This window comes from Macaca mulatta, chromosome 6, assembly GCF_049350105.2.
Source record: "Macaca mulatta isolate MMU2019108-1 chromosome 6, T2T-MMU8v2.0, whole genome shotgun sequence".
NCBI classification, from domain to species: Eukaryota; Metazoa; Chordata; class Mammalia; order Primates; family Cercopithecidae; genus Macaca; species Macaca mulatta.
In genome coordinates this window covers 103,790,464-103,816,795 of record NC_133411.1, presented here as the reverse complement: position 1 = coordinate 103,816,795, position 26,332 = coordinate 103,790,464, and the positions used below count along the sequence as shown (strand labels likewise).

At 45.0% G+C, this 26,332-nt stretch overlaps 1 protein-coding gene across 3 annotated transcripts in view; it reads right to left on the bottom strand.

Annotated features, from left to right (window-relative positions):
* Positions 1–26,332, bottom strand: part of LOC144341470 (SH3 domain and tetratricopeptide repeat-containing protein 1-like) — a 52,194-nt gene that overhangs the window by 14,502 nt on the left and 11,360 nt on the right. For 2 of the 3 annotated variants that reach the window (XM_078005023.1, XM_078005024.1), the window contains exons 3-4: positions 11,422–11,471; positions 11,171–11,288 (exon numbers count right to left, since the gene is read on the bottom strand). In XM_078005023.1, the coding sequence (XP_077861149.1) occupies positions 11,171–11,288; positions 11,422–11,448 (145 nt within the window). In that variant the 5' untranslated portion in view covers positions 11,449–11,471. Of the gene's footprint in view, positions 1–11,077; positions 11,289–11,421; positions 11,472–26,332 lie in introns of all 3 variants that reach the window. The other variant, XM_078005021.1, reaches the window with a different exon arrangement.

Below are 26,332 nucleotides of genomic sequence, written 5' to 3'. Positions count from 1 at the left end.
AGCTCAGCAGAGCCTGTCTTGATCCCAGGGTTATGGCTAGGGATTCCCAGCACGCAGGACTTTCCGTGCTCAAGGCAGCATGGTCCCTGGGCAAACTGGGAAGAGCTGGCTGCCCCAGTAGGGCAGAGGGCCTGGCCTTGCATGGGAACCGCCTGTCTCCAGGGCGCTTGCCAACATCTGCTGCTGGCCATGACTCAGCACTTTCGATGGTGGAAAAACCACCACTTGTTTCTGAATCACAAACCCCAGGTGTGCCCTGATGCGAGTGGCCCCGGAAGGTGAACAGGAGGAACCGGGGCACTCACTCTCCACATGGCCCATCTCCACAGCGACTGGAAGGGCCCACTCATAGTAGCCCTTGCCCTGCTGGGCCGGACCCTGGTGGGTGCAGAGGTGGCCCAGCTGCAGGAGCACGTGGGTGAAGTCCCGGCCACACTCCCTGCAGGGCAGCCTTGAGAACAGCCGCACGGCCTCCAGGAGGTGGTGCTGGGCCAGCCTGCTGGCACCCGCGTGCAGGCACAGGGTCCCGAAGTTGGCCAGCACCACTGCCTGGTTCCTCCGCTGGCCCAGGTCCTGAGCCGCCCGCAGGGTGCGGTAGTAGCCCTAGGCTGCCTGTCTCATCCGGCCCAGCAGGGCAAGGGCTACTATGCCTTCAGAGCCACGTCTCTCTCTTGTCATCTAACCCATTTAAACTCTCCTTTCAAACTATATGCCAGACCTAACCACTTCTCACCTTTCTCATCATTTCCAACCAGGTCCAGCCCTCATCACAGCGCTCTGGGTTACTGCAAAAGCCTCCCAATCGCCAGGCACAGTGGCTCATGCTTGTAATCCCAGTACTTTGGTAGGCCAAGGCAGGTGGATCATCAGAGGTCAGGAGTTCAAGACCAGCCTGGCCAACATGGTGAAACCCCTCTACTAAAAATACAAAAAATTAGCCAAGCATGGTGGTGGGTGCCTGTAATCCCAGCTATTCGGGAGGCTGAAGCAGGAGAATCACTTGAACACAGAAGGCAGAGGTTACAGTGAGCCGAGATCGTGCCATTGCACTCCAGCCTGGGTGACAAGAGCGAAACTCCATCTCAGAAGGTTTAAAAAAAAAAAAAAAAGCCTCCCAACCTACCTCTCTCCTTCCACCTTTCACCCTACCCTGCATTCTACCTTCCACTCTCAAACATTTCAGAAAAAAAAAAAAAGTTATATCCACAGAGAGAGAAAGAGAAAGTACAAATGGGGTGAAATGTTTGGGGAATCTGAGGGAAGAGTATATGGGAATTCTCTGTACTATTTTTGCAACTTTTCCATAAGTCTGGATTATTTTGAATTCAAGAGTTAAACAAAGAAAAAACAAAAACCAAAACAAAAACAAAACACTATCTCCCTTTGTGAATCCATCCTGTCTTTCCCCTGGCAACTGAAGGATGCTCTCAACTAAGCACATCTATTTTTTCATGAACACTAAAAGAATCCTTGCCTAGTTTTGACTTTCTGTGCTTGGCAGTAGAATTTCATATATGTGTGTGTGTACATATATGTGTGTGGTGTGTGTGTATATACAGAAAGGGAGAAATATGTATGTGTGTATATATATAAATATATTGTAAATTTATAATGGTAATGTGTATATATATAAATATATGTGTGTGTTTAGATATATATAATACATACCCCATAGGCTGTCCTTAACCAGTTCTAAACTTAGTCAGAAAAACACATACCTAAGCAGAGAATTTCAAAATAATAAGATGAATATTTTGATAGAGGGATGTGTTGCTATGGAACATGCTGCTAAGACACAAAACCTCCTAGATGGGGCAAAGAATGAACGAAGTTTTGCACCTATAGGCACCCCCTCTGATATCCCCTCAAACGTTTATATTTATATGCATTTGCTTCCCCCAGGACCCCCGTTTCATAAGGGTTAGTCCTAGAGCCTAGCAAGTTCCTACTACAGCTGGCACACATATGCCATTCAAGAAACAGTGGCTGAGTGAATGACGAGTTAAGAACCATTTGTCAGCCAGTGCTCAGTAATACAAAATGCACTGGTATGCAAACTATATTTTTGTTGAAAGCAAGGGCAGGATCACAAATTATCTTTCCAGAGAAACCAAACCTCAAAAGCTTCTTTACCCTACTAAAGCACGTTATAAGAAGCTCCCCTTACATAAAAGAAAACCTCCTCATTCGTTATCAATGGCATGGAAACCTAATAAGCCTTCACCTCTGATGACATCTCTTCCATCCCCAGGGCTAGAAGAAGGAGGTTCTGGAAACCCTGGTAGTTGTGAAGGTGGCTCCCAGCTCTGACAGTCTTGAACCCTGCGGGTGCGGAGGTCACACAGCAGAAGAACAACAGAGGGAAGCATCATCAGGCTTTGAATATGTTTGAACCAGAGATGGCAAATAGGCTGCAGCCAACTGAAAACACCAGAGATTCATGGTGGCCACCTGAGGGGTTGTGCTCTTAAAAAACAAAAATTAAAATTAAAAATTAAAAAATTAAAAAAGGAAGGGGTCAAGAATCCATCAGGTCTGACTGAGATGTGTATCAGTGACTAACACCTCATATGGCAAAAGTACTCCGGTGCGCTTTGGGTACTCACAGCTTCAGCAGTATTCAAAGGCGTGTGCTTCCCTAAGACTAAGCCACGGGAATACCCCCAGCAACAATGCCAGGAGAAACGTCTAACATGGATTTGGCTAGAAATACAGTTGTCTTTAACAAATTAACACTGAATAAATCCTGACTTATTAGAGCCTGCGAGAATGACATTCTCAATAACAGTTATCACTACAATCTCCAAACATCTGCAATCCTGCAAGGAGGAACTGTGACAGCGCAGGCCACGTGTCCAGACGGCTTCCCAGACTGCCTGTCACAGAATAAAAGAAATGAAACCCCCCCTAAGAATGTCTTCACTCTCATTTAGCCAGTTGTTCCTTTGTGTGCATCTCTTTGCTAAAATGGCCATTCTTCCCCACAGCCTGAAGTCATACACTAAAATAAATGAGACTCACATGAAGCCAGAAACGTGCAGATGCCAAGGAAACCAACACAAACGAAATGGGCTGGAGAGTGTGGCCAGGAGGATGGTACTTCCCAGGAAGCAATTACTTCATCTCTGCCCATGAAGCAGGCAGCTGTCACTGTCCCCCAGGCCCACGCCAGCCACTCGAAGTAGGTTCTAACCAAACTACCTCCAACAATCAACATAAATACACCACACAATTGGCTTCTGAAAGGACACCTTGCAACCAACAAGAAACTGCTAGCACAGCTTTGAAAAACTGTGCAACTAAAATCCTTGGAAAGGGATCAACACTGCCACATTTTGACTCAAATACTGTTTCGTGGTAGCACTGCAATAATTCACTGAAACAAAAGAATGAATGAGGAACATTATATAAATGAATATAAAAGAATGAATGAAGAATGAACATTATATAAATGAATGTTTATATAGGAATCAGAGGAAGCATGACTAATCATTTAAAGAAATAGGTCAAGAAACTGCTAGGTTCAGATGCTACCGTGAGACACTGTCAGGGCCTTAGGCAAATTCACTTCTCTTGGTCCTGTTTCTAGGTTCATCAAAAATCAGCTTCGGATTAGGGAATCTGTTGCTTTCCAATGCCTTCCTTCTGCGATTCCAGCCCAGATTTTAGGACTGCTCTCCCACTTGGTATATGAAAGCACTTTCTATGTACAATAGCAAGAGTACATTTCTGTGTTGAATGCGGTTTGGGACCTACTCTATGAGGCAGAATATCATCATGTAATTTTAAGCATGACAACAAGGCACACTCTAGATAAGGATAACACATAAGGCATGGCCATACACCTGTGTGTGCCTGGCAGGGAGATGGGGAAGTCTCATTTAATGAAGCCGGGGTGCCTGTTGCACCTTAACATCCTCAGTCCACATCAAGTTCACAACGTCCTTCTGACATCAAACCACAGGTATCACATACTTTTCCATACTTTCCACCCAAGATTAAAATATGCAGAGCACACCGTGATAAAGACGCCTCCATCCCCAGCATGTGGGCTCACATTCTGTAGAATTACATACTTTCAGGGCAAAATGGTGACCAGGTTGTAGTGGCAAGCAAGACTGGGCTCCGTGGGGACAGCAGGCCCTGCAGCAGCCACCACTCCAGTTGCCACAGTCTGATGCAGCTGCAGAGAAGCTGTGGCTGAGGCCATTCACTTTGTGAGAGAACCGCACAGGAGGGAAAAGGTAGGGAAGGTAGGGAAGAGGGCAATGTCAGGCTTCTGAGCCCAAGCCAAGCCATCGCATCCCCTGTGACTTGCACATATATGCCCAGATGGCCTGAAGTAACTGAAGAATCACAAAAGAAGTGCAAATGCCCTGTCCGGCCTTAACTGATGACATTCCACCACAAAAGAAGTGAAAATGGCCGGTTCTTGCCTTAAGTGATGATATTATCTTGTGAAATTCCTTTTCCTGGCTCATCCTGGCTCAAAAAGCTCCCACACTGAGCACCTTGTGACCCCCACTCCTGCCCACCAGAGAACAACCCCCCTTTGACTGTAATTTTCCTTTACCTACCCAAATCCTATAAAATGGCCCCACCCTTATCTCCCTCCACTGACTCTCTTTTAGGACTCAGCCCGCCTGCACCCAGGTGATTAAAAAGCTTTATTGCTCACACAAAGCCTGTTTGGTGGTCTCTTCACACGGACGTACATGACAGGCAGGTGCAGAGCCAGGGAAGGATCTGTGATGAGACCAGAAAGGAATGCGCCTCCCTGTACACACACTCGGAGTTTATGACAATGTGGGTAGGGGGCTGAACTGGATGCCTGAGAACATTCCTCCAAGTTCCTTTGCTGATTTTCTAAATATTGGTGTAAACTCTGAACTCAGAAAATTTTTTTAAATCACTTCAATCAACATCTTTGTCTGGTGCTCAGCATCATCATGTCTACATGATTATCTAGAAAACCAACTTCAGTTCTAAGGCTCACGTCCTCCTACAGTGTCCCAGGGATTTTACAAGGGAATGCACCTCTCATTCGCATCAAGAACACACACAACTACCATTAAATAAATGCTTAATTTGCTTACACAATTTTTTAAACACCCAGATTTGAAATACAATAGAGAAGACAACTTTTTGATAGCTCTGCTTGCCAACTGGAGAAAATAACCTGCCATGATTTCTAACCAGTCAACCACCTGTCTTCCCTGGCTGCAGTAGGAGCAATCTTTCTGAGCTCAGGATTAAAAAGAACCTAGCTGGTTAAGGGACAGATAATCATCAGTTCTCAGCAGGCCTCCTGGGTCCCAAATCCCCATGTGATACGTGGAAGTAAAAAGCTATCAATGACCAAGCATCTGGACGCTTATCCCACCTTGCCATCTGCTTCTCCTGCCATGCAAATATAAAATTAATAAGCCTGCTATTAGAGAACAGAGTTGGTGCTGCATCTGTCTTCCTAAAATTACGGATAATTACCAGCCCACAATGGCTTCTAATCAGATTTGAGTGGTCCCTTAGACAGGAAGCTAAAGTGCCTCAGCCCTAAACTGAGAAGAAAACAGAAACTGGAATGTTCTAGGTTTGATTTTTTTCGCCCTTGTTCTAAAGTTGCTGTCCCCAAATCTCCTTCTACTGTCTTGTTTATAAAATGTATGAGAAACAGGGAAATTTAAAGACACTATAGAAATGGCCACTTTTTCTAGGTACAAACTTCGTCAACATGATTTTCAGCTGCTGGGCTTTTTCTCCACAAACTGTGAGCCTGGAGTACATTTTTCTCCCTCGTGGTTACACATTCAGAGTCAGGGAAAGTGGCTTTAGCAGTAAAGAGGGGAGTGCAGTGAGAAGTGACCGGGCACTGAGAAGGGCAGACAGGGACTCTACCTCGGTGGCCTGCAGCATTCCTGGGCCTCGGCCTTTACTTTTCTATCTGTACAAGGGATCTAAAGGCCCGTGATTCTAGGCCACGACAGCTCTTCATACACACATACGCAAATATCACACGCCTATGTGAAAAGCTGTGACACTTGGCTGATTTCCTGAAGAAGTTATCTTGTATCATTTCTACTCAAGTACTCCACCTCCTTCCAGACAAGTATCTGAGGATGATGGGCGATCCCACAGCAATGTGTGTAACCTCTCCTGCTTATGATCCCTGTTCACATAGCATTTTCCAAAAGCATTTGGTGTGAAGTGCCAGAAGAAAGAAGAAGAAGGTTCTTTTAGCCCATTCATTCATTCAACAAATATTGACTGACTAACTACGTGCCAGGCACTGGTGATATAACAAGGAACATACATATTTTTGTAGGTAGAGACAGACAACCAAAAAGTATGTTAAAGAGTGATCAATGCTGTAGAGGAAAATACACCAGGAAACAGGAAAGAAGAATACCCCTAGCCACCCTACACTGGGGTGATGCTAGCGTTACAAAATGGAAACAGCGGCCGGGCACGGTGGCTCACACCTGTAATCTCAGCTCTTTGGGAGACTGAGGCAGGCAGATCATCTGAGTTCAGGAGTTCAAGATCAGCCTGACCAATACGGCGAAACTCTGTCTCTACTAAAAACATAAAAATTAGCTGGACGTGGTGGCACACACCTGTAATCCCAGTTACTCAGGAAGATGAGGCACAAGAATCACTTGAACCTGGGAGGCAGAGGTTGGAGTGAGCCGAGGTCGTGCCACTGCACTCCAGCCTGGGTGACAGAGCAAGACTCTGTCTCAAAAAAAGTAAAAATAAAAATAAAATGTAAACAGAGAATAAGATACCAAAAGAAAGAACGTGAACGATTAATTGTAACAAAAGCCTTTGTAAGCTGATACTTTCCTTCCTGGATCCTTTTACCTTACAAATGGAAAAAAACGGTGGGTAGGGGTAGCATCAAAATTATGGTGATGTTTTAAGATGGCTTTGGGTTTCAGATATCTGACAGCCATACTCATGTACTTCAAGGAGAAAGCTCTAGCTCTGTAAGCCATCTGGGCAATGGTTTAATGTCTTTTTTTTTTTTTTTTTTTTTTTTTCCCAGAGGATTTTTAAAGTACAGGAAAACGTGTGTGTTTATTTGGCTGCTCTGTGCCCGCACACGTGCAAACTGTGCTAACAGGTTTTTCCATGTTTTGCTGAATTTGCCAGCTTGCCATAAACAGGCTTCCATGTCTTAATTGTCTATAAATAGCACGAACACACAAAAATGCAAATCAAGACAAGCTGTCCCTTCAACTGCTGCTGCCATGATGACAGCGAGCGACAATTGGCCAAATCAATACATGGAGACTGAAGCTGTCCGGCAGAGAGCACAGGGCCGACTGCTTTTCCCATAGCATTTAAAGAAACAAGCGGAAACAGCTCTCCACACAGGACAGACACGTCCTTTGTTCTTTGAATAAATGCTGCCAATGCCCAAAATACTTTCTCCATCACACTATCTATATGGAATTCAAGTTCCTTCCAATACCATGAGTAACACCAGTGATAGACTATGTTTAGCCATAATGACCCATTAGCATTCTTTTTCCTCTAAAATGTTGAAATAATAACATTGAGTGTGCACTCACGAGGTGCCAGGCTCTGAGTTTGATCTCGTTTAGTTCTCATTGAAATCCGGTAAGATCAGTACCATATTCTCTCATTTTTCATAGATGAGGAAACTGAGTCATAGAAAGGCTAAGTAAGTTGTCCATGGTCACAGGTTATTTAGGAACTTTTCTCCAAACTTTCAAAAGTTAACTACTGCCACTATTACTAATGGGTTTCTGTTTGTTTGTTTTTCTTTTTTTTTTTTTTTGAGACAGGGTCTTGCTCTGACCAGACTGGAGTGCAGTGGCGTAATGATGTTTCACTGCAGCCTCGACTTCCCGGGCTCAAGTGATTCTCGCACCTCAGCCTCTCCAGTAGCTGGGATTACAGGCATGAGCCACCACACCTGGCTAATTTTTTAATTTTTATTTTTTGTAGGGATGGGGTTTCACCATGTTGCCCAGACTGGTTCCGAACTCTGGGCTCAAGAGATCCTCCCAGGTCGGCCTCCCAAAGTGCTGGGATTACAGGTGTAAACCACTGTGCACAGCCCTACAAATGCGACTTGTACAAAGTCAGAGCAGTGAGCAGGAAGAGAACAGAGACTTCAGTGAGTCTCCTGGCTGTTGCAACACCATATCCCTCCTCCATACCGTAATGTGTCTACACCCACCAAGCTCCTAGATGTTGAAGGCAGGCCAGCTCAGAGCCGAAACAGCAGTAAAGAAAGAGAAGATGCAGACATGCGTCTTGATTTCAGTTCGAGCGTGCGTCTCTCCCCTGCAGCTGCACAGGCAGAAACCAGGGGCCTGAGTCTGAGGCAGTGTGTTTGGTTCCTGGCAGGTAATCTTTTGGGAGACCATCCCATACAATTAGTGTTACACTTCTCAAAAAGGAAGTGAGACTTTTATAGAAAAATCGATTCCATTTGGGAGAAAGGTCTAATAAAACTACAAAAGGATAATACAACAACAAATTAAATTCATCTGTCCAAACTGAAATCCCAAAGCCCTCTGGGCACACAGCTGCTTTTCTGAGCTGAAATTCAGCTCCAGCTAAGAAACAGGTCAACTTTTCTAAAAAGATTCTTTTTCACAAGCCTTCAATAAAAATTCCTTTCCCTCACTTGTCATTTTCCAGATTTAATGGCTCCGTTGGCCTTCCTCTTATTTAGGCCATGAGCACTGACTGCATGTCTGCTATGGCTGGGACTCCAAGGGAGGCACCCTAGGGAACACAGATGACGGCAGCACAGCGACACCCTCAAGGAGCACACACGGGGAAGGCAAGATGATACCATGGCAGCCTTCAAACAGAAAAGAACTTGGCCTCCATACCCCGTCTCATTTCTAGAAAACAACGATGCTGAGTCAGTAACATTTACCGAACAGCCTGCAGTGTGAAGGCAGGCACGAGGGGGCTCCATGCGGGGAAGAGCACCTTCAGAAGGGGGCGTGCAAGCAACGTGCAGGCAGGAGACACTCCCACTCACAAGGGCCAGCCTGGGGGCCTGCAGAAATGCCCATGCATCTGGGAGGAGGGAGAGAGGACAAGATACTTAAATGCTCCAAAATGAATAGAAGCATCCCAAGAACCTCCCCCAAAATGGGGCAGGGATTTACGAAAGACCAAACCGAGCATGCGCAGTTACCTGAGCATAGCGCCACCAGAGCGAGCTATCAAGGAAGAAACAGGGTCACTAGAAGCCTGAGCCTCTACTCCCAGCTCTGCAACTCATTCACCCTATGACCTTGGTGAAGGCTCTTAGCTTCTGTGAGCCACAAGAGAATCACGGGAAAACAGAAGATATGAAAACTGCTCTGCCTTTTTCACAGAACTGCTGAGGGAATAAAATCAGATAATGGATTTTTAAATTCTCTGTGAATTACGAAGCAAAATACAAACGTATGAAATCATTCTTACCATTAATAACAGCACTGTAAAATTAAGAGCAGAGTTAAGACAACAGCATTTTCCACCCCCCGACTCCCGAGAGAAATAGTGAGTCCAGCTGATGTATTTGGGCAACCCCAGTATCTAGGCTTTGAGAGCCTCAAACAGCTCAGGAACTCTGACAGTATCACTCCAGCCCAGTGCTCATTAAGTTCTCCAAGACAGCCACTGACATAAAATACTACAGCTTTTTCAGCTGGGCTTGAAGCCCTCCTCCAAGCTCACAGCACAGCTAAACAATGAAGAAGAGGTTTTCTGCTACTAGGCTCAAAAGCTGGCTTTTGTAGATTCCCATAGAAAGAACATTCAAGGCCAGGCGTGGTGGCTCATGCCTGTAATCCCAGCAATTTGGGAAGCCGAGGCAGGAGGATCACCTGAGGTCAGAAGATCAAGAACAGCCTGGCCAATATGGCGAAGCCCCGTCTGTACTAAAAATACAAAAATTAGCCGGGCATGCTGGCGGGCACCTGTAATCCCAGCTACTCGGGAGGCTGAGGCAGGAAAATCGCTTGAACTCAGGAGGCCAAGGTTGCAGTGAGCTGAGATCACGCCACTGCACTCCAGCCTGAGGGACAAGAGCGAAACTCCATCTCTAAGAAAAAAAAAATAAAGAAAGAGCATTCTTTTTTGCTGATGTTTAATTTCCTGTGCTTAATACAGAGAAATCATACAACACTGAAATCCTGAAAAACATATCATAAAAAGCATTTAGTGACTGAAAAGACATTCAATATAACCTGTAACAGTGAGTTCCCCTCCTCTTTCCAGCGAGCTCCACTAATGCTGTGACCCTTAACAATGCTTTCACTAACACAGAGAAAATTTAATAGGACCGCTTACCCCTCTCAGCTGACAGCTAAACCAGTGCTTCTCCCTGGGCTCACTAAAGATTGCCTTTACCTAAAACCAGGCTGCAATGACCCTGTAGATGTTGACTAACAATTTCAAAATTCCCATATTCTTTGTCCACTCCTAAGGAAGGTGAACTGAAGCCAGGTGTCTCCAAGTCAGAACTAACAGAGGCCTTAAACATCAATGGCCCATCCCCTTCTTTGACAACCAGGGGATCTAAAGCTGAGATTATGGAAGAAAACAGCCTGCTTAGGAACAAAGCGGAAACCAAAGCCTAGTCACTTAACCTCTGGTCCAGAAATCCTGTGACAATCCAGCACCCATATAGGATGAGTCTCCCTAACCAGAAACTCCGAAATCCACAACTTTTTGAGTGCCGACGTGACGCTCAAAGAAATGTTCATTGGAGCAGCTCAGATTCTGGATTTTTGAATTCAGGATGCTCAACCAGCAAGTGCAATACAAATATTCAAAAATCCAAAAATGCAAAAAAATCTGAGACACTTCTGATTCCAAGCAGTTTGGATGAGGGATATTCAACCTGCATTTTTTTTTTTCCTCTAATGAAGGAAATTAAAAATGAGGACCGAGCAAAGTCATTCAACCCATACTAAAGTCATTCAATAGTTTAATTAGTACCCATTTAAAGTTAAGTGCTACCCGCAGATATTTAAAAGGATGAACACATACATGCCTATAATCCCAGAACTTTGGAAGGCCGAGATGGGAGGATCACCTGATGTCAGGAGTTCAAGACCAGCACGGCTAGCATGGTGAAACTCCATCTCTACTAAAAATGCAAAAATTAACCAGGCATGGTGGTGCACACCTGTTATCCCAGCTACTCGGGGGGCTGAAGCACGAGAATCGCTTGAACCTGGGGGGAGCACGTTGCAGTGAGCCAAGATCACACCACTGTACTCCAGCCTGGATGACAAAGCAAGACTCTGTCCAAAAAAAAAAAAAGAAAAAAGAAAATTAATTTAAATTGTGTTTTCACATGCAGCCCATGTTCCCATAACACAAGCCCTGCTCTGTGCTCCAAGGGCACACAGGGTGCCCCTTTATCTTAATACTCACCATATTCCATGGCAGCCATTGGCACATGTCTGTCCATCACACTAGACTTCCTGTGCATGAGGCAGGGATCATATATTATTACCTTTCTGTCCCCAATGTCTGGCCTAGAAGACACTCAGTAAATGATTACTGAACTAAGTCAGTTACTAAGACATGTTAAACTTGTATTAACAAAAATGTCTGGCCTAGAAGACACTCAGTAAATGATTACTGAACTGAGTCAGTTACTGAGACATGTTAAACTTGTATTAACAAAAATGTCTGGCCTAGAAGACACTCAGTAAATGATTACTGAACTAAGTCAGTTACTAAGACATGTTAAACTTGTATTAACAAAATTAATTCAATAAGTTTGCCAATGCAGCGTTCATACCACACAGCTTAAATCTCAACCTGCGGATTTATCTTGTGTTCTGCTAGATTATCACCTATTAACATTCAGGAGGCACCTAGTATGTGCTAGGCATTACTAATTGCTGGGGACCTAGCAGTGACAAAACAACATTCCTTGTTCGAAGAGGAGTTCTAATAGAAAGAGGAATAGAAGGAACAGGCTAGATTGATGAGAGAGCTAAGAAAAGGACAGGCTGCCATGGGAAGCACCTGGTCTTGTCTGGATGGTACATAGTTAACGAAGTCTGAGTGCTTCATATGGCATAAGATCATCTCCTCCAAAGAAGCGAATGAAGCTTTGATTCCCCAGTACCGGAAGTCACCATAAAGATGCACACAGCCACATGCTTAGTGTAGGAAGTGAAACCAACCAACCAAACAAAGCTCCAACTTCCAGAGGCAACAGTCCAATTATGAAATCCTCTGGCTACGTTCAATTGAAATTCAAGGTATTCAAGAGGCTAATATTTAAGTGATAAATTAACCCAACCACTTAAAACTAAACTAGTCTTTGGTTCAAGGCGTAAGGGTATATACTACCTTTACAAATTTATTAGCTCTTAATATTTACATTTAAATATGATGATGATGGTGTAATAATAACTTTACTGAGTAGTTACTATGTGTTAGGCACCAAACTAAGCACTTTACACACACATTTGCACAATCCTGTGAGATGATAATGACTCCTTGTCATCCCATTTCATAGCTGAAAGTCAGGTTTATATAAGCTTAAAAACTTGCCCCAGATGACACAGCTAGTTAGCAAGACGCAGGCAGCCTGACTCCATAGGCCTTGTTTAAAGAAGGAATATTTATAAACTGTCCAGCACAGCAGTGGTACAAACAAGAGTTCAATAAATGCCTAAAGAGTACTTCATACCCAAAATTGTTTCCCGCCAATCAAACTACACTTACTCTGGTTCTGCATAACCAACTGTCAAATCATTGTTCCATGAAGAAAAGGTGGAACGGGTAGAGATCAGAATAGAGTGAATAACTGGTAAATATACTTCATGGCAGGTAGTAACAGGAGGTGGCATTTAGGCTATTTCCACATTTGTTTGCATAACACTTTTTTTCACAGTTCTAAAGCACAAGAACCATTCTAAGCTGGTGAAAGCATAAGGCATGTCTATGATCCAGGACTCCAATTCACTGTGGATCAGTGGATCTCAACCTTTATGGTATATCAGTTTTTAACAGCACTATAGCTGCCCAGGCTCCATTCCTGCAGATTCTATTTCAACTGGTCTGGAGTAAGCACGCATGCTTTTTTCACAGCCCCCCAGATGCAGCTAGGTTTGCAAACCACTATCCAAGATGTTCTCACACTTCCGCTCAGTTCAACACACACTCACTGAGATTCTAAGCACTACGAATCGGGCTAAGTTAACAAGTCAGGCTCGACTCCCTAATAATATTGGCAAAGAAACCAATATCAGAGATTTATTCCAGTCCAAACCAAATAAATTGCCGGGTGAAAAAAATGCCCAGGCAAAGTTTGCCACACAAAACAACTTCCTGTATCTTCCCGGTCCGTAGCCTAGAGACTGACTCTGAGCCATGAGAATTCAGAATCAGGGGAAAATGCCAGTCTGAGGCATCTGCCACACTCCTAACACACCCCCAAAAGTGCCCAGCTACATTTCACATCCACTGTCCTAACAGGGGTCGAAATAGGGAAGAGCAGTGCAATACAGAAAACAGAGCCTGCTGGGTGCCAAAAGGCTGAGGAATTCCAGTCCTAGCCCTGCTACCAATCGGTCTGGTCACTTCTCTCTGGTCCTGGTGTGGCCAACAGTTACACGAGAGGGTGAGGCATAAAACCACAGATGTCAGGCAAGCTCCAGCATCCAAAATACATAGAAATTAAAAAGCATTAAGGTGATATCAAGGAATATATGCCATCAACCAGAAAAGTAACTGAAGTATTCCTTTTCCCATTCATAAGAAATCAAATGTGGAAGCAGAAAACTGAGCAATCAGCCTACCAAGTTGACTGGGGCAACAGAATACACTCACGGATTCTGTTCAAAACAGCGGGGGTGACAGGCCAAAAGGAGAATGGCAGAGCGTCCCTCTCTCCTCTGTCCACCCATGCCACCAGCACGTGAGTGCGTCCACACGCAGCGCCCAGTCTCCTGTTCCACTGACGCCAGCGTCCACTCATCGCAAGCCTACTAAGTGCCACATCTGCTATGATGCTCCCTCATCTCATCACCATAGACATCCCTGCTGGAGGTGAGTATGTGACAGACGAAAATCACGGAGGCCTAGGGAGGTTGAGACCTGCATTCCCACTGCGGTGAGGGCGTGCTTGAGAGGGACCCCACGGCTGGGCTCTCCATGCTGCTCTCCTCAGTAACCACTCCCAGAGCAGAGCAGCGAGGGGGAATTTTCTTCCTCTCACTATTTTCAGCCCCTTGGCTGACCCAGCATTCCCCAGAAAGCTATCGAGTCCTGACAGCTCTGAGGCCACAAAGCCATAAACGCAGGGGACACACAGCCCATCTGTCTCTAACGGGTCTTTTACTTGTCATGCTGGTCATTTCTAAGAGCAGATGGGTTAAGAAAGACGTGGCAGGTTACCACGAAATGACCCCTCCACTCCTCCCTGGGGGAAGGCTGACTAGCGAGCAGTCAGGCCGGCTTTCTCCCCCCCACTCCCTGCATTCCTGTCCCTAAGGAACCACAGACAATTCCACCAAATATAGGCAGGAGACAGCCACCTCCTTCCTACAGCTGGAGGGGGGAAGGGTCCTCTCGGGCCTTTCTAACTGCATGAAAACCAAACTGTGAGCCGTACTGACCCGGGCCTCACTCATGTTGCAGGCATGTACAACACAGGTGCCCAGTGGTATCATCAGGCAGAAATATGAATGTGCTTTCCATCGTTTTCATACAGTGATTCCAGAACCGCTATTCACACAGCTCCACTTCTCACACATATAACGGGCTTCATGGATTACACAGCATTTTCACCAAGCCCCTCATCCGCTCCTCCCAGCAGCCTTGTGTGATCCCTTCAGTAAGCTTCCTCATCTCCATTTCTTAAGAAATGGAGTTTCTGAGGTTATGAAACCAAAACTTTCCCAAGAACATCCAGCTGGTGTTAGAACCAGGATATGAGGGCTTCTGATTCTACAACCAGTATTTGTGCCAATATTCCACATGGGCCCCTCCAGGGATTTCTGCCTGATCTTAAAATGCAGACAGCAAATCCGTCTCTCTAGAGTTCTGGGGTTCCCTATAGACAAGAAGTAAAACTTCTAACAGAAAGCTTATACTTATTTGGAAGGCTACGTGGGATATTCCTTTAAGTTAGTTTGTTCATGTTTTGGAAAGATTGTTCCAATGACAATGCGGGGCATCAAGTGTAGAAAGGATTCCATGATGAGGCAGAGAAACAATTCAGTGGCTCTTACAATAGTTCAAATGAGGCATGAGGCGCAACCAGAAAGGACAGAGGGAAAATGCATTGGAAAGAAATGCAAAATGAAGTCCACTCAGACCCAGGATGGAAAAAAGGGGATTAAGCATGATAGTGGTTTCTAGTTTGAAAGACTGATGAACAACGATGTCATTAACTACTGCAGAGTGGTATCTGGGGCCTGGGTGCACCAGTTTGTTTAACCATTCACCTGCTGAGCAGTTTCCAGGCTGTTTCCAGTTTCTAGCCTTTATAAATAATGCTGCTATGAACAGATACATAAAGGCTTTTGTGTGAACATAAGTCTTCATTTCTCTGGGATAACTGCCCATGAATGTGACTGCTGCATCCTATGGCAATTGCACATTTAGTTTTTTCAGAAACTGTCAGCTGTTTTCCAGAATGGCTGTACCATCTTCCATTCCCACCAGCCAAGTGTGAGTGATCCCATTTCCTTGCATCCTCACCAGCATTGGTCTTGTTACTACCTTTTATTTTAGGCATTCTGATAGGTGTATAGTGATGTGGCTTTAGTGTGCATTTTTCTGATGGCTCATGATGTTGAACATCTTTTCCTGTGCTTATATGTTATCTGAAATGCCTCTTCAGGTCTTTTATTCATTTTCAAAGTAGATGATTTGGTTTCACTGCTGAATTTTGATAGTTCTTTATATATTATAGATATGAGTCCTTTATCAGACATCTGGTTTGCAAATAGTTTCTCCCAGTCTCTAGCTCCTCTTTTCATCTTTATTTTGCACTGTACATTTTAGTCCATGATCCATTTTGAGTTAATTTTTGTACGAGGTATAAGGTTTAGATCAGAGTTCAGGTTTTTTTCCTATGAATAATCAGGTAGCCATTAACATTTTTTAAGAGACAAGGTCTCACTCTGTCACCCAGGCTGGAATGCAATGACAAGAACAGAGCTCACTGCAGCTTTGACTCCTGGGCTCAAGTTATCCTCCTGCCTCAGCCTCCTGGAGTAGCTGGGACCACAGGCAGGTACCACCACGACCAGTTAATTTTTTTAGTTCTTGTAGAGACAGGGTCTTGAGCCATGTTCCCAGGCTGGTGTGGAACTCCTAGGCTAAAGTCATCATCCCACTTATATGCGGCCAGGCAGTGGCACATGACTGTGATCACAACACTTTGGGAGAATGAAGCAGGAGAATCACTTGAACCCAGGAATTCCAGACCAGCCTGAGCAACAGAGGGAGGCCCTGTCTCTGCAAAAAATTTTAAACATTAGCTGGGCATGGTGTTGTACACCTGTGGTCCCAGCTACTTGAGAGGCTGAGGTGGGAGGATCTCTCGAGCCTATGAGGCTGAGGCTGTAGTGAGCCATGATTGCACCACTACATTCCAGCCTGGGAGAAAGTGGAACACAAAAAAAAAAAAAAAAAAAAAGAAAAGAAAGAAACAAACAAACAAAACATGCTAGAGCATCACCCATATGAGACAGGTATTGTCTTTTTGAAAATTTAATTACAGTTATATAATAGACATGTAAAATGTCCACTTTGAAAGCTTGAAAAATATATAACTCTAAGTATTCTTACCTTAAAATTCTGATTCCTACCTAAGATATCACATACTGTTTACATAAGTATCACAATGCCTGGACAACAACTAAAAATGTGTACGAGGGAGAAAAATGAGCATGTATGCCTATTAATTAAGGTATATTTCCCCCTCATTACACAAAAAGTCATCACGGCAAACCCCTGTGACTGTATCTAAAGCAAGCCTACAGTTTTACTTCTCTGTATAATAAAATGCAAGGCTAAAATTCAAATACTAAACATTTCCTGAAGCCAAGGGTAGTTTACTTAAAATAAATGCCCCGGGTCTATATCAAAAATATGAAAAAGCTAGCTACTTAGCCATTGCAATCTAAGTTCAGCTTTTTCTTTTTAAATTGACACATAATTGTGCACTCTACATATGTATGGAGTACACATAGTGATGTTATATTACATGTAATTTATGTGATCAGCGTAATTAGCATATCCACCATCTCAAACATTTATCATTTCTTTGTGTTGGTAACGTTCAATACCCTTCCTCCAATTATCTGGAACTATATATTCTTTTTTTTTTTTTGTGAGACAAAGTCTTGCTCTGTTGCCCAGGCTGGAGTGCAGTGGTGTGATCTCAGCTTACTGCAACATCTGCTTCCCAGGTTCAAGCTATTCTCCTGCCTCGGCCTCCCTGGTAGCTGGGGTTACAGGAACCCACCACTATGCCCGGCTAATTTTTGTATTTTTAGTAGAGATGGGGTTTCACCACATTGGCCAGGCTGCTCTCAAACTCCTGACTTCAGGTGATCCACCCACCTCAGCCTCCCAAAGTGCTAGGATTACATACATGAGCCATGGTGCCCAGCCTGAAACTATATATTCTTGTTAACTATAGTCGTCCTATGTTATAAAACACTAGAACTTACTCCTATCCAGCTATAATTTTGCATCCTTTAACAAATTTCTCCCTATCTCCCTCTTCCCCCACCCTTCCAACGCTCTAGGATCCTCTGTCTACTTTCAACTTCCATGAGATCCACTCCTTTTGCCTTCCACATAAGAGAATATATGCTGTGTAACTTTCTGTCCCTGGCTTATTTCACATAATATCTTCCAGTTCCATCCACATTGTTGAGAATAACAGGACTTCATCCTGTGTTATGGCTGACTAGTACTCCACTGTGTATAAAGACCACATTTTCTCTATCCATCATCTGCTGTTGGACACCGAGGCTGATTCCATACCTTGGCTATGGTGAACAGTGCTGCAGGAAACACAGAGGTGTGGATGCCCCTCCAACACTGATTTCCTTTTCTTTGGGTATCTACACTGTAGTGGGACTGCTGGATCACACTGTAATTTCATTTGCAGTTTTCTGAGGGACTTCCATACTGTTTGCCATAGTGGGTGCCCTAGCTTACTCTTACTCTTTTTCATTTTTCTCTTTGAGACAGAGTCTCACTGTTGCCCAAGCTGGAGTATAGTGGTGCAATCTCGGCTCGCTCACTGTAGCATCCGCCTCCCGGGTTCCAGTGGTTCTCATGCCTCGGCCTCCTGAGTAGCGGGCATTACAGGCGCCTGCCACTGCACCTGGCAAATTTTTGTATTTTTTAGTAGAGATGCGGTTTCACCACGTTGGCCAGGCTGGTCTTGAACTCCTGGCCTCAAGTGATCCGCCCACCTCAGTCGCCCAACAGTGCTGGGATTACAGGTGTGATCCACCATGCCCAGATAATTTTTGTGTTTTTAGTAGAGACGGGGTTTCACCATGTTGGCCAAGCTGGTTTCAAACTCCTGACATCAGGTGATCTGCCCATCTCGGCCTCCCAAAGTGCTGGGATGTCCGCGTGCACCCCGCGCCCAGCCAGCTGCTCTAGTTTACACCCCCCTACACCCTGTAAGAGCTCCCTTGTCTCCATATCCTTGCCAGCACTTGTTATTTTTTGTCTTTTTGATAATACCCATCCTAATCGGTGAGATGATACCTCACTGCGGTTTTGATTTGCATTTCTCTGATTGTAAGTGATACTGAACATTTTTTTCACATATTTTTTGGCCATTTGTATGTCTTCTTTCAAGAAATGTCTGTTCGGTTGGGTGTGGTGACACAAACCTGTAAGCCCAGCACTCAGAACGCTAAGGCAGGAGGACAGCTTGAGCCTAGACCAGCCTAGGCAGCAGAGCAAAACCCTAGCTCAAAAAGAAAAAAAAAAAAAAAAAAAAAAAAAAGAAATATCTGTGTCTGTTCAGCTTTTTGACCTCCAAAAATTAAGAGCCCATTTTGGAATCGGACGACCTGCCTGATTCAGAGACAATCTGTGTTTGGTTCTACTCTGCTACTTCCTATGTGACTTTGGGAAGTTCCCTTAGCCACTTTGAGCTCAACTTCCTCAACATTAACCAGGAATAAGTACCACCTGCCTCTGCTGGTTAACGCTGAGGACTGAAAGGAGAACCTCAACGCCACTTGACGATGCTGCCTGGCGGAAGCCCCTCAATGCGGGACTGGTAGGATCATCTGAAGCTAAGTACAACTTTCCTTTCCACTGTCCTAGGCTCACTCTGCATGCGATTAGAAAGGAATAGCGAATAAAGGAAACCAAAATAATTGCTTAATTTTTAATAAGAAATTTTTAAAAAGTGGGGGTGGTGGCAAAATAGGAGGGAGAGGAGGGGAAGGAAAAAGCAGCCAGTCCCAAATTCTAGTCCAGGGCTCATCCCCGGCCTCCTCACTCAGGCAATCACCAGTCCCCACCTCCTGGGGAGGGGTACTTTCTCCGCTGGATTCACCTACAGGGAAGGCACTGCCACAGGTGTTCAGAAACCAGGAGCACCTTGAAATGGGCAATGTGCTTTGGGTAGGAGACCTACAATTTACCCAAAGAAACCACGGCACAAAAGTGACCCACATAGGAGGGACCAATGGCTGTAAATACTTGGTGGCAAAAACTGATGTCATACCGTCTGTAAAGGAGACACACACCCAAATAAAATTTGCCAAAATAGCATGAAAAAAATTCAGCAGACATCCAGTGCCATTCTGTTACTGAAATATGTATATCCCAAAGCCAGGGACCTCTCTGGAACACTGTCTTTATTTCCACGTTTCATGGAAGATGTTTGAGTGCACTCACGTGTGTCTCAACAAACCTCCAGTCCCTGCTCTAAACCCTGTGACTCCTCAGCAAAACCCAAAAACAAGTATCAGTTTTCCTTCCAAATGGGAAATTTCCTGACCTAGCGAAACCAGCATCAAATCCACTTATTATGAGATAGCTGATTACAGGCAAAGCCCTCTAGTCCAGGATGACTCCCCTCCTGCAGGAGCGGGAAGGATGGGCATAGCACTGGCCTTCCAGACCACATCTCCAGGCAGTTTGAAACCATGGCTGCTCAGGTGAGCCATGATAAAAATCAAAACCAAGTATCTCTGAAAAGTGTACATGTCAAGACCCAGACCTCGGACCAGACTCAGCAGAAATGGATGTTGCAAGGTTTGTTCAGAGACCTCCTCTCCATACCCCCTCTCCCCGGGACCTCCCTCCTTGCACTAGCGGTCCAGGGCCAATGGACCGCTCCCTTACCTCTAGCCCAGTGCATTTTCAGGACCAGCTCCCAGACTGTACCAGACCCTGAAATGTATTCGCTGAATGCACTATTTCTTGAAATGATCATAAATCACCTGATTATAGCAACAATTGTTTTAAAAGTGTTCTCTCTCTCTCAGGAATCATGCCATGAGTTTGAGCAAGCAGCTTTGCTTCTCTCTACTGCAATTCTATCATTTGCAAAATGTTAACAATTACTGTGTTCACCCATAGCATTGTTGTAAAAAGCCTTAAGACCCACTTCATGTAGCCTGCCTGGAGCACAGACCCTGTCACATGGTAAATGCCCACTGAAGGTGAGTTATCTGTAGCTATTATTACCTGCCCCTCCAGCGAACAAAAGGAGTCGATCAGGTCTCATCGTATCACCATGAAAGGATGTCCATGTAGACTGTGCAGTGGGAGTAGGGGAACTCAATGTTTATCAGGTACTATTTTGTTTTTTACAAAGTGTACATATATATTTGTAGGTACACTGGAAAAGATCTGGAAGGAAATACACCCAGTGTTAATAGTGACTACCCCAAAGACACATTCATCCAAACACACAACAGAAAAACACTCACTATCTTTCTGTCTTCCATATCATTTGAACTATTTTCAATAAGCATCTATGGCTTTTGTAAAGTTTTTGAAAGCAATTTATTGCATTTTTTTCTGGAGAAACAAGCAGGAGCACGAAAAAGGTGGAAACAGAAGGTAAAATGGAATGGGACTCAATGGAATTGAGTCCCAGCCAGGCTCAGCAGGCACACGAACCACACACCTCTCACTACAACTCAACACCAGCTCTCTCTTCTCTTGGTCCAATGGCCCAAGACTTAGAGATAAAATGTTTATTGTGATCACATCAATCACACCAAGGAACTTGGAACCACCCTTTCAAACTCCTCTCGTTGTGTGTACCTGCCCAGGGCTGTTAGCTTTCCTCCTGTGTCTTTGGCTGGCCTGTAATCCCCTAGCAGTGGAAATGCATCCTGACACTTAGCCATCATCCCCACAACACTCAGCACCGCATAGAGACCAGGGCAGTGATGCCCACTCGGACTGCGATTCACTTATAAAGCAAAGGACCAGGGGCCAGATGCGACTTGTCTTTGGTAACTCACCAGCTGTTGCTTGAACCAGAACAAAGCCAGGTCTCCTGATGCCCAGAAAAGAGCTAGTGCCTGTACCGCTAGAAAAGTGGTGAAAATGTTTTGCTTGCTGTGAAAAGACGCACTACTGGAGAAGATGGGTGCAACTTCTCATGGAGCCACTCAGCCCAGATCACCAGGAAACAGGGCTGCCGGATGACACACTAAGCCCAGATCACCAGGAAACAGGACTGCCATATGAGACACTAAGCCCATCCACTGGAAAGGAAATCTGGCTGGGCAGTAGAAGGAAATTCACACAGGTTACCCCAGCCCAACGGCAGGAACAACATGAAGAAAGCAAAAAATAACTGACTGGAAAGCCATAGCCTGGCTAGCAAATTCAAAACAGAGCCACAATCCTAGCAGCACATATCACTGCAACACAGAGCTTCAGTCAGTGTGCTCACACTTTAAGTAGAAAGGTAAAATGTCCATGTTTTTGGAACAAAGGGCTATTTTTATGTGTGTGTGTGATGTCAGAACAAACTGTTGGCAAGGAAATAGAAATAGGCGCCCTTACACATTGACAGTGAGATAACAGTATGGCCCTAACAGAAGGGAATCGAGCAACACCCATCAACATTTAAAATGTGCAGAACCCTGAATCCCACAATTCCATTTCTAGCAATGCATCCTATGAACATATTGATGCAAATATGGAAGAATTACGTACAACTCAGCATTGATTAATCCAAACGGTTGGGAATAACCTAAATATTTACCAGTGGGGAACTGATGGAGAACACTGTTTATCTTATGCCAACATCTGTGTTTTAAAAAGAAGATACATAGGCTGGGTGCAGTCGCTCACACATGTAATCCCAGCACCTTGAGAGGCTGAGGCAGGTGGATCAAGAAGCCAAGATATCCAGACCATCCTGGCCAACACGGTGAAACCCCGTCTCTACTAAAAATACAAAAATAATCTGGGCATAGTGGCGCGCGCCTGTAGTCCCAGCCACTCAGGAGGTTGAGGCAGGAGAATCGCTTGAACCCAGGAGGTGGAGGTTGCAGTGAGCTGAGATCACGCCAGCCTGGTGACAGAGCAAGACTCCATCTTGGAAAAACAAACAAGCAAACAAACAAACAAAACTGGCAACAGTGGTCACAGAGCAGTGATGGGAGTAGGACTGCCTTTCACTCTCCAGGACCTTTTGAATGTCGCTCATATTACATACTCAAAATATATGACTACAGGCCGGGCGCGGTGGCTCAAGCCTGTAATCCCAGCACTTTGGGAGGCCGAGGCGGGCGGATCACGAGGTCAGGAGATCGAGACCATCCTGGCTAACACGGTGAAACCCCGTCTCTACTAAAAATACAAAAAGAAACTAGCCGGGCGAGGTGGCGGGCGCCTGTAGTCCCAGCTACTCCGGAGGCTGAGGCAGGAGAATGGCGTGAACCCGGGAGGCGGAGCTTGCAGTGAGCCGAGATCGCGCCACTGCACTCCAGTCTGGGCGACAGAGCGAGACTCCGTCTCAAAAAAAAAAAAAAAAAAAGAACATAGGCGAAGACGATGTCCCAGACGGAAATAAGAACACAGGTGAAGACGATGTCCCAGATGGAGATAAGTACATAGGCAAAGACGATGTCCCAGACGGAAATAAGAACACAGGTGAAGACGATGTCCCAGATGGAGATAAGAACATAGGCAAAGAAGATGAAGAGATGAGAAGGTATAAATTCTAAATGCAGCTCTCAGGCTGGGCTTCAGAACAGCGCTTAGGCAACAAGTTGGAATGCAAGGCTGATGGCGGGAATGGAAACACTGAAACCCAACTTGCATATCACGCCCAGATCATGAGCCTTGAATGCCAAGCCAGGGAACCCGTCCTTGATCTTAACAACAAAAAATCACTGGGCTGGGCGTGTGGCTCACGCCTGTAATCCAGTGCTTTGAGAGGCTGAGGTGAGAGGACTGCTTGAGGCCAGGAGTTTGAAACCACTCTGGACAACACAGCAAGACTCTGACCTTACAAAAAATTTAAAAATTAGCTAGGCAGTGCTGGGATTACAGGTGTGAGCCACCACACCCGGCCTGGTTTCTCTACTTCTAAGGGCACTAATCCTGTCAGACCAGGGCCCACGCTCATGACCTCATCTAACCCTAATCACCTCTCAAAGGTCCTATCCCCTAATACCATCACACTGGCAGTTAGGGTTCCAGTACAAGAATCTGGAGGGGACATTAACATTCAGTTTATAACAATGTCTTTTCAATCCTGTTGAAAAAAACAACCAAATGAGTAGGCAAAGAAGTACCTTATATGTAAACAAGTCAGAACTTTTCATATTTCTGCGAACACATTAAGGTCAATTTAAAATGTCTGATAACAAGAGTCAGAAGCAGAGATAAATGAAAGTTAGTTACTCTGCATTTTAGGCCCACCTTGAGTTGTCTTCCAATGACATTGTGGCACAAAGAACACTGCTTTCTATTCCTGGTTTTGCCACCAAAGAAGCTGGAACATTTCCCTGTATTTCTGTTTATCTTGAAAATCACTGGGCTGACCTAGCAGACCTCCAAGGTCCCTTCCATTCACAAATTCCACAAATAACTTCCTACCAACAGAGGCTACACAAATAAACTACACTGACGAAGGGGAAAGCTAACACTAGCAAACAATGAGATGCACACAAGACAAGACGTATAGAGAAGTGGATCAACCACAAACTGGTGGACGATGAGCCGGCGGGGGATAAAAACACATTCCCTAACGATGGACAGACAGGAAATGGCGCTGAGGTAGTATTGTTGAAGATTTCCTATTTTACAACTTCAAGATAAATGGCCCAATTGTTTATATTCATTCTGATTAAATGTGAACGTGAAAACTTCCTCCAGGGGACACAGACATCTAAAAAGTTCCCAATGTATCCAATTTGTCATTTGATATTTTTACTGACAAGAAAAATGAGGGACTGAATATACAAACAGAACATGCCTGATCATATGTATAAAGACAGAACTCAGACCACAACCTGTAGCTGCCCACCCAGGAAACCAATCCCCTATTTACAGTAAACAGCTAGGAGGCCAGCCAGGCTAGCACATGAGACAGGAAGCCAGACTGCTCTCTCTCCACAACCCAGAAACTAAACCACGATTCTGTCCGTGGCCAGGACTTGACTCAAAACTGACAGCCACCCTAATTTTGGCCCCTATTTCCATTTAGGATAATTCAAAGAAAGCCAAATACACCCCTAACGAATCACATAGGACACCCCACTTCTGCACAGCCGCCTCCAGCCCCCACAACAGCCTCCACTGAGAGCCATTCTTTTCCATCCTGAAGCTTCCCCACTCCTCATCTGCCACTCACTTGCATGTCAGTCTCTGCCACACGCAAGTGATGGTGCCGACTCCCTTGCCACAGCAGCTCTGAGAAAGTCATCTCTGCCTGTCTCATGTGGGCAGCCTTCCTTTATTTCCCCCAAAGAATAAGTCTTAAATGAGGGGCTTCTCTCTCTATGGCCCAGCTACACAATTCAGAAGCCCAGCATGGCAATTCCAAGCCTGGAAAGACCATACACCCCTCAGGTCTTCTTTCCACAAAACACAACTTCCTTGAGTTCTTCAGTCACTCCCCACTAACCGGGGAAGGAACCATGTGTTATGGAAAGATCAAGGGCTTTGAAGTCAAACTTCTGAGTTCATCAAGTACTTCATCTTTCCACTTAAATTACATGGCCCTGCCCAGGCGTGGTGGCTCACACCTGTAATCCCAGCACTTTGGGAGGCCGAGTTGGGCGGATCACCCAAGGTTGGGAGTTCAAGACCAGCCTAACCAACATGGAAAAACCCCGTCCCTACTAAAAATATGAAATCAGCCTGGTGTGGTGGCTCATGCCTGTCATCCCAGCTACTCGGGAGGCTGAGGCAGGAGAATCACTTGAACTTGGGAAGCAGAGGTTGTGGTGAGCCAAGATCACGCCATTGCACTCCAGCCTAGACAAGAAGAGCAAAACTCTGTCTCAAAAAAAAAAAAAAAAAAAAAAAAAACAAATGACGTGACCTTGAACAATTTTCTTAACTTCTCTAAGCTTCTATCTTCATCTTCAATAAAATAATTTTACCTCTAAGATTGCATTAAATGGAATCCCACATGTAAAACAGCTGACAAATATTAGGGGCCCAACAGCTGTGTGCTCCTACTGCCGCCCCACTTTACCCCAAGGGAGAAGTGCAAGATGTCCAGAAAAAGCCTGTTGATCCCTGCACCTCAGCATCCTGTGTTCACACAAGGCGCAGTGGCATCCAGACTTACCTGGGTCACCCAAAGACAAGCCATGTTTTGATTTGTCAACTTAGGTACACATGGCTTCTAACGTTCACCATATATGATCCATAATTTAGAAGAGATTTTCCTACACTACCCCGCGGTTCTATTTTAGCAGACTTAGATGTGCCATAATAGCTCACTCTCTTAAGCCCTCTTCAGTATCAAAAACAAAACTTTAATCTGTAACACAGTTATCAGCCGTGAAAGTGGAAAAGGTACCTATGAGTCAAAATGACCCTCTGCCCCGCTCCACCCCACCCTACAAAAAGCTGTTCAGGAGTATTTGGGCTGCTTATGAGAATGCTGTCTGTATTCCCAGGAACAGACAAACGCCTACCCTGGTTAGAAGCTGCACTGCTCAGCCTCCAGGGTAGAAAGCTCCCCACACCCTCTACCCAAGGAGAAGAGAAGCAAATGGGGTGGCCAGGCTCCAGGACGTGGACTGTTTAGTGTGGTTTCTGCAGTCCAGGTCACCGCCATGGGTGAAGCTTTTCCTTCCTTCTTTTCCAACCAAGTGGCCAAGGTCCTACG